This window comes from Cygnus olor, chromosome 1 (genome assembly GCF_009769625.2).
Source record: "Cygnus olor isolate bCygOlo1 chromosome 1, bCygOlo1.pri.v2, whole genome shotgun sequence".
Taxonomy (NCBI): Eukaryota; Metazoa; Chordata; class Aves; order Anseriformes; family Anatidae; genus Cygnus; species Cygnus olor.
In genome coordinates, this window is record NC_049169.1 from 10,802,331 (window position 1) to 10,817,663 (window position 15,333).

The 15,333-nt window shown below is 34.2% G+C and overlaps 1 protein-coding gene across 6 annotated transcripts in view; it reads left to right on the plus strand.

Annotated features, from left to right (window-relative positions):
- The window catches only part of CACNA2D1 (calcium voltage-gated channel auxiliary subunit alpha2delta 1), a 405,950-nt gene that overhangs the window by 363,524 nt on the left and 27,093 nt on the right, over window positions 1-15,333 (plus strand). For 2 of the 6 annotated variants that reach the window (XM_040548370.1, XM_040548352.1), the window contains exons 19-25: window positions 1,552-1,623; window positions 2,704-2,775; window positions 6,677-6,738; window positions 8,930-9,006; window positions 10,200-10,214; window positions 10,901-10,961; window positions 12,752-12,849. In XM_040548370.1, the coding sequence (XP_040404304.1) occupies window positions 1,552-1,623; window positions 2,704-2,775; window positions 6,677-6,738; window positions 8,930-9,006; window positions 10,200-10,214; window positions 10,901-10,961; window positions 12,752-12,849 (457 nt within the window). The remainder of the gene's footprint in view (window positions 1-1,551; window positions 1,624-2,703; window positions 2,776-6,676; window positions 6,739-8,929; window positions 9,007-10,199; window positions 10,215-10,900; window positions 10,962-12,751; window positions 12,850-15,333) is intronic. The other 4 variants (XM_040548379.1, XM_040548360.1, XM_040548363.1 and 1 more) reach the window with 3 other exon arrangements.

Sequence of the window (15,333 nt, forward strand, 5' to 3'; positions counted from 1 at the left end):
CTGGGAATACACACCTAAATTGTGATGAAACATGCTTGCATTCTTTCATAGAAGTCACATGTACATTCATCACGTACCTTTGCCAGAGTATGTTGCCTAATTCCAACCATTGTCTACTAGCATAAAAGGAATATAATCATCATTTTAAAGAAGGGACTTAGTGTATCCTACAACTACGTTAGTATAGCTGGATTACTGAAATAATCTAAAAATGACATTACCAGAAATTGCACTAGTCTTGAAATAATAGTATCAGCTAATGACACATTTTGTATTGCTAATCATATGAGAAACAGTACTCAGTTACTGATAAAACTAGGTCTTGAGATCCTTTAATATGTGAACCATCCTATTACAAAAGATACATGTATATCATTCAAAATAAATTAATAAAACTGGATTTATTTCCTATTCTAAAGTATCAGATTGAAATGGTTAAATAATAGATTCTCATAGTTCTTTTTCCTAAGATCCTTCATCAGGTGGATGTATTAAATAACTTCCGAGCAATGAGGATCAAGGATTTTTATACCACATTTAAGGACAGTTAATATTATTTGGCAGCAGTATCAAGTCAATGGGAATTAGCCAAAGTTCCTTAAAAAAAAAAAAAAAAAATGTCAGATTCCGGACAGTTCACTTGGAAGACAGCTCTGTCCAAGTAAATGCAAACTGAGAAGGGAGTAGAGTCTGCTGGGTGGCTGGAGCTAGTTCAGCGGAGCTGGGCCCAGCAGCGGCACAGTACTGGGTCCTCCTGCTCTCCTCGGGGATGTGGGTTGCAGCAGATGCAAACCATCTGTAGTGGATGGTAGACATCATGACATCCACAGGTCTTGAAGCAGCCAGGTCACAGCATTTCTGTGATGTAGGTTTCTATCTCTTAAACGGAGATAGCAGTACTGATGTCAATAGAAATGCATTCAAAACTGCCAGGTGCTTAGGGAAGTCCTTTAGTGCCCACAATAATAATGATTTTATTTTGTTATAAGAAATAAATCTTTTATTGCAATCACTGCCCCTGTGAGTCTTGAACCACAGTCCATTTCCATCTAAAAACAATAAGTCTATACTCTTGTTTTTGGCAAAACTGCAAAGTAGTACAATCTTACTGGCCAGCTGGAAAGCTTTCCTGACTTTCCCTATCCATTGCTGGAGTCAGGATGCCTAATAGGAGATTCATAGCTGATGCTTCCTCTGACATTTCTTCTTTCACCTTACAGTCTGTGGCATATCAGCAGCAGGGGAAGCAACCTCCCAATGTGAATCCCCTGCTTGACAGATTGTGAACAGCCACTAGTCATTAGGGTTAACCTGATTTTCACTTGTCCAATTAGCCTCTCTATCCAATGAAATAAAATAAATGACAAAGAGCTGCCAGGAATTCTTTATGTTATAAGAGATTAAAATAAATGGGTAAGCGTGCCATTACTTACATGGATAAGTAAGTAGCTTACTTCAAAATGAAGGGATTAGAATGATTTCTAGCAATTTATCTGTAACATTACAGTACTCTGTCTTTATTTTTTGATCACTTAATATCTTCTGCTCCAGAATCCAAAATCCCAGGAGCCAGTTACGCTGGATTTCCTAGATGCTGAATTGGAAAATGATATTAAAGTTGAGGTGAGATTGACTGCTTTCTTAGTACCTGGTGCTTGTATTTTACTGTGTAATAACTGAAAAGCAATACATGTTCTAGATTTTGAATGGAAACCTATTTCACTCAAAAATTTCAATTAAAAAAATTCAAGATGTTGACTTTATAGAGCAATGAAGTTATAATGAAAGATTTTTACAAATTAAGCTCAGTTTATTCTTAAGCAAAGACAATGTATTATATTTCTCTCATTTTGAAAGTTACCATAATTGCTATTTAAATAATATTTCTCCAGTCTTCTTTATTAAGTGCTAATTTATGGGAAGGGAAAATTTGTAAAATTTTTAGAAATAGAACACTTCTCAGAGGATATTAATCTATTATCTGAAATATTTTAAAGCTTTTTTTTTTTTTTTTTTTTCTCTCCTCTCTGCATTGATTTTGATTAATACAAACTTACTGCTGTGGTAAGGAAATGAGAAATAAAGTTACTTAAATTGTTGACAACAAAATGAATTCCTGTGTATATTTTTGAGTTACTAATTTAAGAGTGCATTTATAAATCATTTTTAAATAGTTTGTTAGTTTTGTGACATAAAATGGAATTTTATTTTAACTTTTAAAGTTTTCAGTTTTTTTTCACTTCATTTGAAATTGTTCTTTCATAATGATAATAATCAGCATTTCTTGGTATCTGTTAAATTCCACCTTCAGTTTCTTAGAACTGCTGCTTCAGAGAGGAATTTATCTCTGACTGATATAAATCTTTATTTCGAATCACTGTAACTAGCTGAATCACAGATGTGCTGGAAAGCACTGGAAGTTCTAGACAAAACACATTCTCATCCATGGGATTGTCTTGATATGCAAAGTATACCAGAAATGTTAATACATAAATCTGTTAATCCAGTATGTATTTGGATAAAGCAACTTCTAATTAGAAAAATCGGAAAATAGAAACATTTAAAAAAAAATTCAAGATCCATGACTTTCAAATGCCTTACTATTTTCTGTGTTTCTACAAAATGCCTTAAATTACTGGAAACTTTAATCATGTTACATGCAATACCAAGTTCTTATTTTTATTTATTTTTTCTTGCCAATAGATTCGAAAGAAAATGATAGATGGAGAAAGTGGAGAAAAAACATTTGAAACACTGGTCAAGTCCCAAGATGAGGTAAGATAGACAATTAGATTTACAGGAGCAACCAAAAAGCATAAAAGTACTGTGAAAAGGTGAAAAGATGTTTATTTTTTAATGTCAGTTTATATCATTTTTTGGCCCTACATTTGCTAGTTTTACTGGCTTAGAGTAAATGAAATTATATATTTATGAAAAGGATTTTTTTTTTTAAATTGGTTTCTTTGGTGTGTCTTTAATCAGGCAGTTGTTGATGAGGTCTTGCACTCTGTTCACCAGGAAGTAGACCCAGCCTACTTCTGTGTATGGATCCTAAAACAAAGTACTTAATTTGCTTGTGGAGGTGTGCAAAGATAGGATTAATAGTTTATATTTTGAATGGGAATAAAGAAGCAAGAAAAAAAAAATGTTTACATGCCATAAATGAAGACAACTTGGGATAAGCAGTGTCATCTTTCAATTGTATTATTTACTTGTGCTTGTTCAGTTCTTTTTCATTTTCATGTCAAAAATCCTCACTCCTGACAGATCACTAGTGGTTTCTCTAACAAAACAGAGATATATCCTAGCAAAAGGAAATCCTGAAATTTGATGTGGATCCTTGCATGCATGCCTTTCTTCTTGGGGACTTGAAATAAGAAGAAATCCTGATCGGTGTGCCACAGGAGCAGATATGGCAAGAGCGTGCTGCACAGTTACAGTTCACAAACAGCTTTTTGAAATTGTTGCAATCAATGTAAAACAGCTTGAAGATAGCTAATGTAATGGATTATCAGAAGAAAATGAAGAGAATGTAACATCAGGCAGGCAGTACAGGTTTCAGGGAGACCTTATTGCAGCCTTTCAATACTTAAAGGAGTCTTATAAAAAAAGGATGGAGAGGGACTCTTTACTTGCATAGATAATGATAGGACAAGAGGGAATGGTCTTAAACTAAAAGAGGATAGATTTAGATTAGACATTAGGAGGAAATTCTTCACTGTAAGGGTGGTGAGACACTGTCACAGGTTGCCCAGAGAAGCGGTAGATGCTTCATCCTTGTATTCAAGGTGTTCAAGGCCAGGCTGGATGGGGTCTTGGCCAACTTGACCTAGTGGGTGGTATCCCTGCCCATGTCAGGCGGTGGTGGAACTTGATGGTCTTTAGGGTCCTTTCAATTTTATTGGACCCCATTAGGGTCCAAACCATTTTATGATTCTATGATAAGCACACCATAGTAATACTGAGGATTATTGTTTGGATATGTGCAGATAATTATTCATGTGTAGTATTAGCTGTTCTCTCCTGTCAATCTCCTGTAACTTTGATACCTCCAGTGGTTTTGCTGTTTGTACTTAAATGTCAGAAGGCTCCAGTGACATTTTTATTTTTTTTCTCACAAGGCATATGCTACAGAATCCAATCAAGTTAATTACATTTTTAGGCTTGCGTTGTTGTTTTGTTTAAGGAGAGTCTTTCCAAGCCTGTGGGTGAAAAAGGCTCTGTGTAGGTGGCTAGAAAAGTGAGGATTAGAGGATCAAAAAAATAAATAAATAAATTTAACGCCATAGTGGTTGTACAAGAAGTTGCATTCATGGCAAAGTTTTTGAAGAGATCTCAGGCTGTGCTTCCATTTCTCAGGCTGCGTGGTGTCCTTGTGAAAAGGCCATAACAGCTGGCCCTACAGTTGTTTGCCAGAAGAGTGAGGGAGGGAAATTGTTCATGCTGGCAAATGCTGGAGTCAGCTACAGCACTGGGGGGAATATGACGTCCTTGGGTGCATGAGAATGTGTCAGTCATACACAGCCCAGACCACAAACTGAAAGATTTTATTCAAATAGAATAAAATATCTCAAGCCTTTTGTTCCTAGATGCTTCAAGTACCCAGTGAAATTAATTTCCCTCACCTTACCTTGCTTCGTGGCCTGAGATTTCTTCCTCTGCTCAGACCCATCAGAGAGAAGGCAGCAGCCAGAGATGGCTGGCAATGGTGACTGCTTCAGGCTATTACATCCTCCCAGCTTCAAGCTGCTAGAGCCAGAATAAAGCTGCTTCAGACCACTGGCCACGCATGAGCCATGCATCACTTAGGATTTGATAGCTTCATATATTTTCTTATAAAAAGGGCTGATGTGGTCAGTTGCTCAGAACTGACAGTTGCAGTCTCGAGGCTTGAAATTGATGTCCTTTTTGTTTTGCTTTTGGGTTTTTGCATTGCTTTCTTTTTGTATTGCAGCTGGCCCCAGCAGTGTCCTGGGAGATGACCTCATACTGCAGCATAGAGACTGTACTCAGAGCAAGCGTGGGTGGGGTGTGCTGGAGTCTCCCAAGGCCTCAGGGGCTTTCCAACTAACAGAGAAGATGCCATAGGAACAAAAGCATTGCCACATTTGGGCAGCTGGGGTGTGCACTAGTGCAAACTGAAGGGTCACAAGAACTGCAGTAACATGTAGGTTCTTCGGCAGTGACCAGCTGGGGTGAGACTGCTTCAGATGGCTCAGGAATAAAGTAGGCAAAGGTAAATGGGAGCAGATATATGAGGACATGTGATGTGCTGCGTTATCTTCGAAGGGAGGTTTCAGCCAGTTTGCCTTCAGGCATGCTCGCAGCGCTGGTGATGAGAGGATTTAATATGAGCCCAGTTCTCTTCCTGCCTTCCTACTTTTCTCTTGCATTTGTACATGGTGTGCAAACCATGGTGCTGTGCATGATTTGGAGGTGTTGTCACTGCTAGGTTCAAGTGTCTAATTATTCTTGAGCTGAAGTAACAGTATAGGCACGTTACTGAATATAGATAGGCTTGGTAAGGAGTGTGTTCAGCCATCCTTTTACCTTAAATATAAAATATACTAGGATATTAGCCACTGATATATGAATTTATTTTTTACCCAAATGACTATTAAATGATTTAAATTATCATGCTGTACTGACAAGAAGGAACCAAGTAATAAGGAGGTTTTGAATCATAAATGTCAAAAAAAGATGTCTCTTTCTCATTACCATGGCCATTTTCACACTTTTGTTTTATCACAGTAAAAGAATGAACCTGTGATACCTTTCATCACTGTATGTGATGTTGCAGTTTGTATACTTACAAATCTCAAATCTGCAAAATAATAGTATGTTGCAGCTGGAATAAAATTTTAATTTTCAGTGTAGAAAACTGAGTGAAACTCTGTCAGCCAGTGCTGACGTATGTGCATTAATGATTAAATCTATACGGAACTGTGGGGTTGTGCCTATGATGTCATTCTTTTTTTTTTTTTTTTTTTCATACCAAAAGAAAGTGAATGGTAAAGCTTATCCTAATGTATTAAAATACTTTAAATAATTTTTGGGTGAAGAATAGAAGATTGGAAGAATTTACTCCCATTCTAAATTTTTCACAAATGCAAGACCTTCTTAATGTGATTAGAAACACATGTAATTTTAGCATGCGGTACAGTCAGGACTATATGGCTGCACCTATGACTCCAATGTAATACCTGTATTACAGTCACTGGTACTGTAATACTGAAAGGACAGGCACAGGTGTTTTTGTTGTTGTTACAGAGTTACTTACAAATTCTTCTTTTTTAATTGATTTTTGTTGTTGCTGTCATTTTAATGCAAAATAGTCCATAAAGGAGATAACATTTTTATCAAATTCCAAGCACATACAAAAAGGTTGTATAGGCCTGGCTAATGAAAGTAAAAGGGAAAATGGTAGATAGTATCTGTCTGGTTTTATTTAAATTTGCATTTCTTTACTGTTCAATAAAAAGATTTAGATGATTCTTTTGCATAATATAACTTTGGAAATTGTTTAAGAATAGTAGTTGCAGCTCAAGTTGTACTTAGTGAAATAATAACTAGAGTCCCAACAGACTTGGTTATATACTTCATTTCTCAAGAAAAGAGAACACTACTTGAAGCTTCGGAATTAGTAATTTGTTTCTTGACTAATATGTCTTTGTAGAGATACATTGATAAAGGAAACAGAACATACACATGGACTGCTGTGAATGGCACTGATTACAGGTAACTTATTTCTGTTCTCTGAATTCTGCATAGTTAAATGCCCTTTTAATTTATTTTGGTTAGTATTTTTAGTGTTATATTTTCTATACTAGTTAAGTCAGGATCAGGTCGTTTTGTGTCTGGGCCTACCGGATTTGCTAGGTTCCTTTAAACCTTTACAGCTCAGAATTGTTACTTTGTCTAAGGAAGAGAACCTCAGTCTTCTATCCAACTGTTGAGATTTACCACTAGTGCATTTCATTATGCAGGAAAAAATGGATTTTTGTGATTGGTGTTAAGAATCTTATTTTTCTTCTACTTTCTGTGTCACTGTATACTTTGATTTTTAATTGTACGCTTTCTCTTAGATTCCTCCTCTTTTCTTTTCATTGTCTCCATGTTCTTGTTTTTAATATGCACATTAAAAAGAAAGATGCCATATTTTTTATCTCAATAAACAATGTAACACATTATTCTGTGCAAATCTCTTTCAGTCACTTTTATAGCTTATATCACAACATTGCTAACCTACACATCAGATCTTAAGGGCAGGAACCATGCTACCGATTCTCTCTGAAATCTTCAATCTATTTGTGACTAATTATCTAAAAATCATATATCAATGACAGCAGGAACAAATGAAGTGTGGTATAAATCTTGCCCCTGTTGCATACAACATTGGTGTGTATATCATTCCAAAATCATTTAAGCACACAGCTCTGTAACTTTGGAAGGAATGTAGCAAACTGACATTAGAAAAGAAGTTAAGGTTTACCAAATTTCGAAAAAGTTGAAGCGTTCAAGTTCAAAACTAGATGGTTCAAATACCGAGTCAACTGTTTACCGAAATAATATTTGTATTGTGGTGAGTTACAATAGCCTTCAGCTATTGTAATTGTATTGGTTCTATTTTCTGCTATTTTCTGTACAGGTGTACAGCCAATGAGAATGCAAACGTTAATTTGTAAGCAAAACCAAACAAATCAGTTTTAACAAGTGAATGTAGGTGTAGAACTTTATCTTTTATTCATCATCCCACTTTTATGTTCTATTTCCTTTGTCATTATACTCATTATCCTCAGTGGGAAAAGATTTTTTTTTTTTTTTTAAATCATAATATGCCATCTAGCAATCAGTAAAGAAAGATATTGGGTTTATATGAGTTCTTAATTCATACAGAGCTCCCTGGCATGAGATGCAGCAATAAATCCATGGAGTCACATTGCAGCAAGCCTGTTAAACGTAAAATCATAGATTTTAATTAGCAATTTCTGTTGGCAGTAGCTGCTAATGACAGGTAAAGTGCTAGTGATTTCCCTAGAGGAGAATACGTAGAAGGCTGTCAGTAAATATTCAGCAATCTCACATTCTGTTTAAATGGCACATGTATCATTAAAGGTTATCTCACTTATGGCACAATTGTGCAACTTTTTTTTTTTTTTTCAAGGTTAATTTCTGCAGCTATCCATTAGAAACCTCTGCAGTTTTGCAGACATGAAAACTGACAACAAATATTAAGGGTGTGATATGGGAGATGATACCTCTTCAATGATGATTTGCACCTCTGTCCTTTACATACCTTTTTAAAACTGAACTCTCCTACATGTATATTGAATTAGTGGCAATAAAAGACTTATATTTTTTTGAAAAAAATATATATTTAACATAAAAGAAATAACATGCATTGCAAATCTTAAGATATTATTGCACAGCAATGATCAAAGGTTATTAATGGTGACTGCATGATTCAGGAAAATATTTTGCATCTTGAACATAAAGTGAATTCAAGTACTGCAAGATAAATTTCTTAATAATTTTTTTTTTTTTTAATGAGTTAATCATGCATCAAATCGGTACAGTACTATATGGTGTTTTTTACTGTCAGTCACCACATTGACATGTGCTACATTGTAATGTTAAATGTGTTAGAGGAAGATGCAACAAACCATGCTTTTTATTATTTGCAATTATTTTGAAATTCCTCCCTTAATCTTTAATAAAGTGCATTTATGCCTAAATGGAACTTCAAGACCCATATGAATCTACTCGTACCTATTACATAGCGTGAGGCTGGTATGTTACTACATAACTATCTCATCTTATGATAATCCAATTTCCAAACTTGTTAAATGGTTTCAAAACACTTAAAAGATGAAATTAGAAAACTGCTGCAAATAGCATAATTGTTTTACTTGTCTTATTTCTCTTGCAGTTTGGCATTGGTGTTACCATCATACAGCTTTTATTATATTAAAGCCAAAATAGATGAACCATTAATTCAAGCCAGATGTAAGTACTATGAAGGTTCCCTGGTTTTGTCAAGTATTGCCAAGTCTCAGATTCACTTTAAAAAATGTTTAAAATTCATACATTTTGTTGAATTCACTAATGTTACCATATGTACCCAAAATCTGCAGCAATGATTCTAATCCAACACCCAAGGTACAAGAAATATTCTATAAAGATAGAATATGTGCAGGTACCCCAGTTTCACTGACAATCCCTTCCACCTTGCTATGTACCTGTAGAATCATTGCTTTGCGTATCCTCTGTTGCTGTAATTTTAAGGGTCTGGTTACTATTCTTTTTCATTCTATTATGTAAATATTATGATATGGACTATAGTAGTAAGCTTACTTTGTTATTTTTGCTGTAGGTGCAGTATTATATTTAGCAAATTACCTTTAATGCCTGTAGAAATAGATAAATGTGACAGCACTGTTTCATTTGGATTGCGGCTAGGTTTTTATTTTGCACTCTACAAATAGTTTTAGTGGATGTTTGTAATGCATTTTTGGCTTAGACTATTTTCAAGCCATTTACAGATTCTGTAGTGGTAATTGGGAATGATATTTGTGAGTATTGAAAGCTTTCTGTTTACTACATCTATATAACATCTAACTAGAAGATCTAGATTATAGACAGAATAGAACTCATCACTTCCTTTCAACTTTCTTTATCCAAATATGAACAAATATGCAGTTAAATACAAGGTTAGAAAAGCACTGTTAATGTCTCTGGCAGGCATAGATTAGAGAAAACTTTAATGAAATTGCTGTCCTCTACCTTCACCTCCTGGGTATGAAGATTATGGCAAGTTTTTAATAATTCGTGATTTATTTTTATAACTTTGTCAAATCTTAAGTAGTTTAAAGTTAAAGTTTTAGTAAGTTAATATGTTTCTTTTTATGGATTGAATCATCTGTTTTTGCACTTACATGAATATAACCTGCAAAACAGACCCTTGAAATAGCCACAGTATATAGAAGGTACTTGAGAAATAATTGACAAGGACATATATTCTCCAGTGTTCAAAGATGTTTGTCTTTTTCCAGACTACAGCTGTACATAAATTGAACCTTTGATCTTTCTATGCACAATATTTTTATTCAAGGGGCTGTTTGAATAAAATATTGGTTTGTGACCCCTTTTGCTTTACCCTGTTTTTTTCTGTTTCCCTGCTTTCTCTTTCTGATGGATAGTGGCAAACAAAATGGGCAAGTATATTCTTGTTGCTCAGTTTCCTTCTGTTTACTGCAGTTGACATTTTTTCACTTGTATTTCTATTCCTACTGGACATTCTCCTCTGTATTCCTCATCTCAGGATTTTTCCCATTTTCATTCGGTACCACACCAATAGAAAGGAGAAAAAATAAAAAAGTAAAGTGTTTTTCTGTTTTCATACACATTGTAGTATGTTGTGAATCTCTAATCTTTGCTCATCTGGTCCTAGTGTTCAGTGACACCAGCTTTTAAAGCCGTTATTTTCAGTAGCATTGAAAGTGATGTTTACATAGATGAGTTGTTTTTTTTTCTTTATCTTTATTGCTGAAAATACTAGAAACATTTTCCTTCATGTTCTAACAACTCTTTGTCTCAAATATTTCTTTGTATCAGATTGTAATTCTAATGAAAGCATCCCATACATTTACATGATAATTAAATGTCACCTCTAATTAGGTTGTTAGATACATTATTGTTGTCAGGTGTGCATTGTATATAATATTCAAATAATTTCATCCTACGCTGAGACATACTGAGAAATATAAAGTATATTAGTAGGAGAATGTTGCAAAATGAACATTTCCTTCTTTCATAGATGCATGCAAAAGCTAGTCAAGTGTTTGAGAAGGGAAATGATGGTGATAAATCATTTACTTATTTAATGTTTTCATCTTTGTAGATTCAGAAACACTGAAGCTTGATCATTTTGATGAAGTTGGCTATACTTTTTTAGCACCAAGGTTGGTTTATTTCCCAGTAGTAAGTGTTATTTCAGCAGTAAATAGGAATTTGATCAGGTTAATGGCATTTACAAAATATGGGCTTAACCAATAAATATTTTGGAAAAAATAAATAATAATAATAATGAAAAAGAGCAATTACTAAATGCATGCTTTCAAAAATAATTCTTTTCTTCGTGCTAGAGTGTTAATAGCATCATCAGGCTCTGATTCATATTTTGTGTTTATCAAAGAGAGCTGTAAAATCTGACATATCCTATTTTACTGATGTCTTTCATGGAAATCCTATACGCATCTGTACATTTCTTGCAGCTGTCTTTCAAGATTTTACTGCCTTGTAACCTAGCTTCTCATCTGTAAAATAGCTAATGTAGTTATTACCTTGAAATCTTTTTTTTTTTTTAAGTTGAAGAGTTTCAAAGCTCTCTATCACTTAAGAATGAACTATTTTTTCATTCATTGAACACACATATTGACTGAGTCATTGAAAAATTGATCAAGTCAGTTCATTAGTTCCCTGTTCTTTCATGTGAAATTGTGTGGTCCTGGTTGCCCTTGGTAAATTGTGTTTGCAAGGGAAATATAGTAAGATAAATAGCTCTGAAAAAATAATTTCCTTTAAAAGTTAGTTATGATAAATAACAGAAATGCTGCTCCACAAAGATGAGTCAAAAATTGGTCCATTCCTTTTTTATCTTACAAATTTCTGTATCCTATTAAGTTCAGACAGTTCTATTGATTCATCTGTAAGACATAGTCTCCTATCTTCAAATGTACTGTCATCATTAACTGTTTAATTTTTCTGAAGGGCTGATGTTATTTATGATCAATTGTACCCACTAGCAGTTTCCAACATGTCACTAGTTGGTAAACTGATCTATATGGAAAAGGCCTGTCTGATATGGGCCTCTGCTTAAATGTGAACATTGGTATAGTACAGCAAATTATGCCTATAGTCTTTCAGGATTATGGTAAAGTAAGTAAAGAGTTATAAGATAGCTTAATATGATATTCAAACAGACTTCTGTTGTTCATAAAGTTAATTTAATAAAGTTCAGTTAAAAAGAGAGCTCCTGGCTTTAATGCTGAATATTCTTTACATTTTAATTACAGCTGTCTAATGCCACTCACCATCTAATATTTGCCTTCAAAATGCTCAGTGACTTTTATTGTGCTAATTTTTATTCAGTGAATTGCCCACCAATATACTGCTTTGCATTATATAAATGACTATAGTTTACTGTTAATCTGTTTTGCATATGTCAAAACAAAGAGCATTTATATGTGTATAGGGTGTGTACTCTATTAAAATTGCCTTTAAGACTTCTCAGAAATTAGGATCTTATCCCATAAATCCAGCCTTAGTTGAACATAAAGTGACAATTTCTCCTACAGCAGTCCAAATACTTTCCAGTACAGTTTAACCCAGCAGGCGTCTAATTTCCCTGGGCATTTTCTTATTTATTTTACAGACTCTATGGTCTCCTAAGTTCATGGCCTACACAAGTCCAGAGTGTTTTTTCTGAGAATCTGTGCCCAATCTCATGCATGCAGCTTTGTCGTAATTCAGATCTAGGCAGGCACTTGAACCCTTGATTTCCTGTATATTCCTGAAATATTGAATATGATCAGGAGTATTGTTAAAGTCATATTGACTGTGTAAGTGACATAGCCAACCATCTCACAGTAGTGGCACAATACTGCTTTCACTTTCACATTGCTGATTCATATTTGTCTGCTTCAGAAACGTGAAACAAATCTTAGAAGACTGGTGTTTTGTTGTTTTTCAGAGAATACTGTAGTGATGTAAAGAAATCAGAAAACAACACTGAATTTTTATTAAATTTCAATGAGTTTATTGATAGAAATACTCCAAACAGTCCGTCATGTAAGTACTCTTCTCAATCCTCTGATTTTTTTCCCCCCTTAGGAAAATACTTACTCATAAATGAGAATTAATCAGAATGAAAGCTTTCATGCCCAAATCACACATTGTTGTTTTTTATCTTCACTGTTATTTATTATTTTTTAAATAGAAATACATCTAGTGTTGAACTTTTCTATACAAGACAGATTGTAGTCTGGAGTTTTCCGGGTTCATTTAAGAATGATAATGATTGCAGGGCATAATGCATCCAGTGTTTTACATGCTTCCCTTCAACCTTATGCTTTGGCAGCAACCAACTACTGGTTTGTTTTCGTGCACTCCAAGTATTTTGAATTGATATTTTTTTCTCTTGAGATAATCAGCCAAAGTATATATCAAGAAGACTTAAAATTCTTGTAATGAAACCATCAGTCGGTTTTCTTGTCAGCTTATATAACTAAAGAAAAAATTCTGAGAACAAATAGAACCAGAATAAAAGATGAGAAAGGTCTTTCACAGATTGGTTAAAGAGATTTCTCTTAGGCTTGAATTGTTTAAGATCATAGATGGATGTAACTGCTGCAGTGGCGAGCACTAGGCTTTAGGATGGTACTCGTATTTAAATTTGGCCTTAAACTCCATTTAGAATAAATGAGGAGTTAGGCATTTTGAACAAACCACCAGGAATGCATTAAAGTCTTGTTTTTGTGAAAAATTAATGTTTGGATTTGTTTACTTAACATTAATATTTATAAATAATTGGAATAAACACTTTTTTATTCTTGCTTTAGCCAAGACTTTATAACATGTTGCTTTCTGGGGTTGCTGGTCAGTTTGAGGTGGGGTCCTTGTAGCTTTCATCTAGAAAAACATACATAAGAACTTTTGGCTGAACCATGTAACTGAAGGAATGTGCCCTTAGATACGAAATCTTCTCAAAGTGAAACTGCCTTGAAAAGCTGTTTGTGTGTGTGTGTGTGTTGTTTTTTTTCTTCTTAAATAGGGTGATCTTATTCACTTATATCACTGACTGAAATTTTACTTGAGTGTTTTGACTCAGTCTCAGAAGTGAACTCTAGTTTAATACTCACTAGTTATATAAGCTAATATTGAGGGCATATTTAATGATATTATAGTATACACCAGGATATACAACAATACACATAAGTAATTAAGCCAAAATGTTACCAAATCATTGGTATATTTCATTTTGGAATTGATAATAAAAATCACATTTTCCTTCTTTTTCTTATAATTAAGATACTTAAAAAATACTGTTCTGTATAAGTAAGCAAACAGTGTTGACTGAAGGAAATATCCTCAGCTAGAAATGTTTTTCAGAAGCAATAACTGATACAATCCCTAAATTGAAATAAAATATATAAATTTAATGTCTCTATATATTAATAGTTACCCTGAGTTTAATTGACTAATCCTGTCCAACTTGAGCCTGTTATAAGTTAGCCAGGAAGTAAGACAGCTACCTCTGTCATTACTAAGTGGACAGTAAGAGTAATTCACCCTCCTTGTTGGAAACATCTGCTTACGTAAGCAAGTGTCACTTTGTGGAGATGTGTGAAGTACATGAGAATCACAAATAAAAATGCATTCAGAAAAATATGAGTCTATTAGGAGAAATAAATATCACTTGGGGAAACATATTCTAATATTTGTATTCAGATAGCATTTTGATTTAACTTCTAGTAAAATGTGGATGCAGCAAGGGGTCCAACGGCAGTACCCTTGTTTACATTACATAGTATACCATGATAGTGTGCAAGTGAATACAGGAAGTGAATCTGTGGCATTAGATGCAGTTTAGCAGGTTTACCTAGCCAAGCCATGTAAACATATTTAATTAGAATTAAATTAATTTATTAAAATGATATGAGAGAGTGCTTCCTGCTGGTAGATCAGAGCTGCTGGCTCTATGCATAGCATGTCTACAAATTCAGGCCACAGTGGGAAAAAGCCTTTTGGCTAAAGCTTATCTCCATAAGCTTATACCCTAATACTTAATGATCTGTTTTGTGAAAACAGGTTGAATTAGGGCATTAAAAAAAAAAAAAAAACCACTGTTTTCTCGAATCTGAAATTCTGACTGTCATGGGTCTCTGGAGCAAAACCGAAGAAAAAGTATTTTATGGATTTTTTATTTTCTGAATGAATGTTCAGTATGTTCTACAAGGCTGAGTGGCCGGAGTTTTGCAGAATTCAGAGCTGCAGATTCCAGTCATAACTCTAACACTACTTTGCTGTGTGACATCAAAAACCAAGCATCAGATTTTCCCTCTACACTTCTAATTACACTATAGCCCAGTTTAATTTTCCATTAAAAAGAAAGTGATAAAGTCTGTATTAAAATGTGTTTCAGTAGACCATTCCTAGAAGCTACTTTTAAAAAGTAGTATTGAAAAAGATGCTTGAGAAGCACTGACTTCAAGTCACCTTTTCAATGATATTTAAAAATGACATATCCATCTAAGCCACTAATTCAAAAGAAGA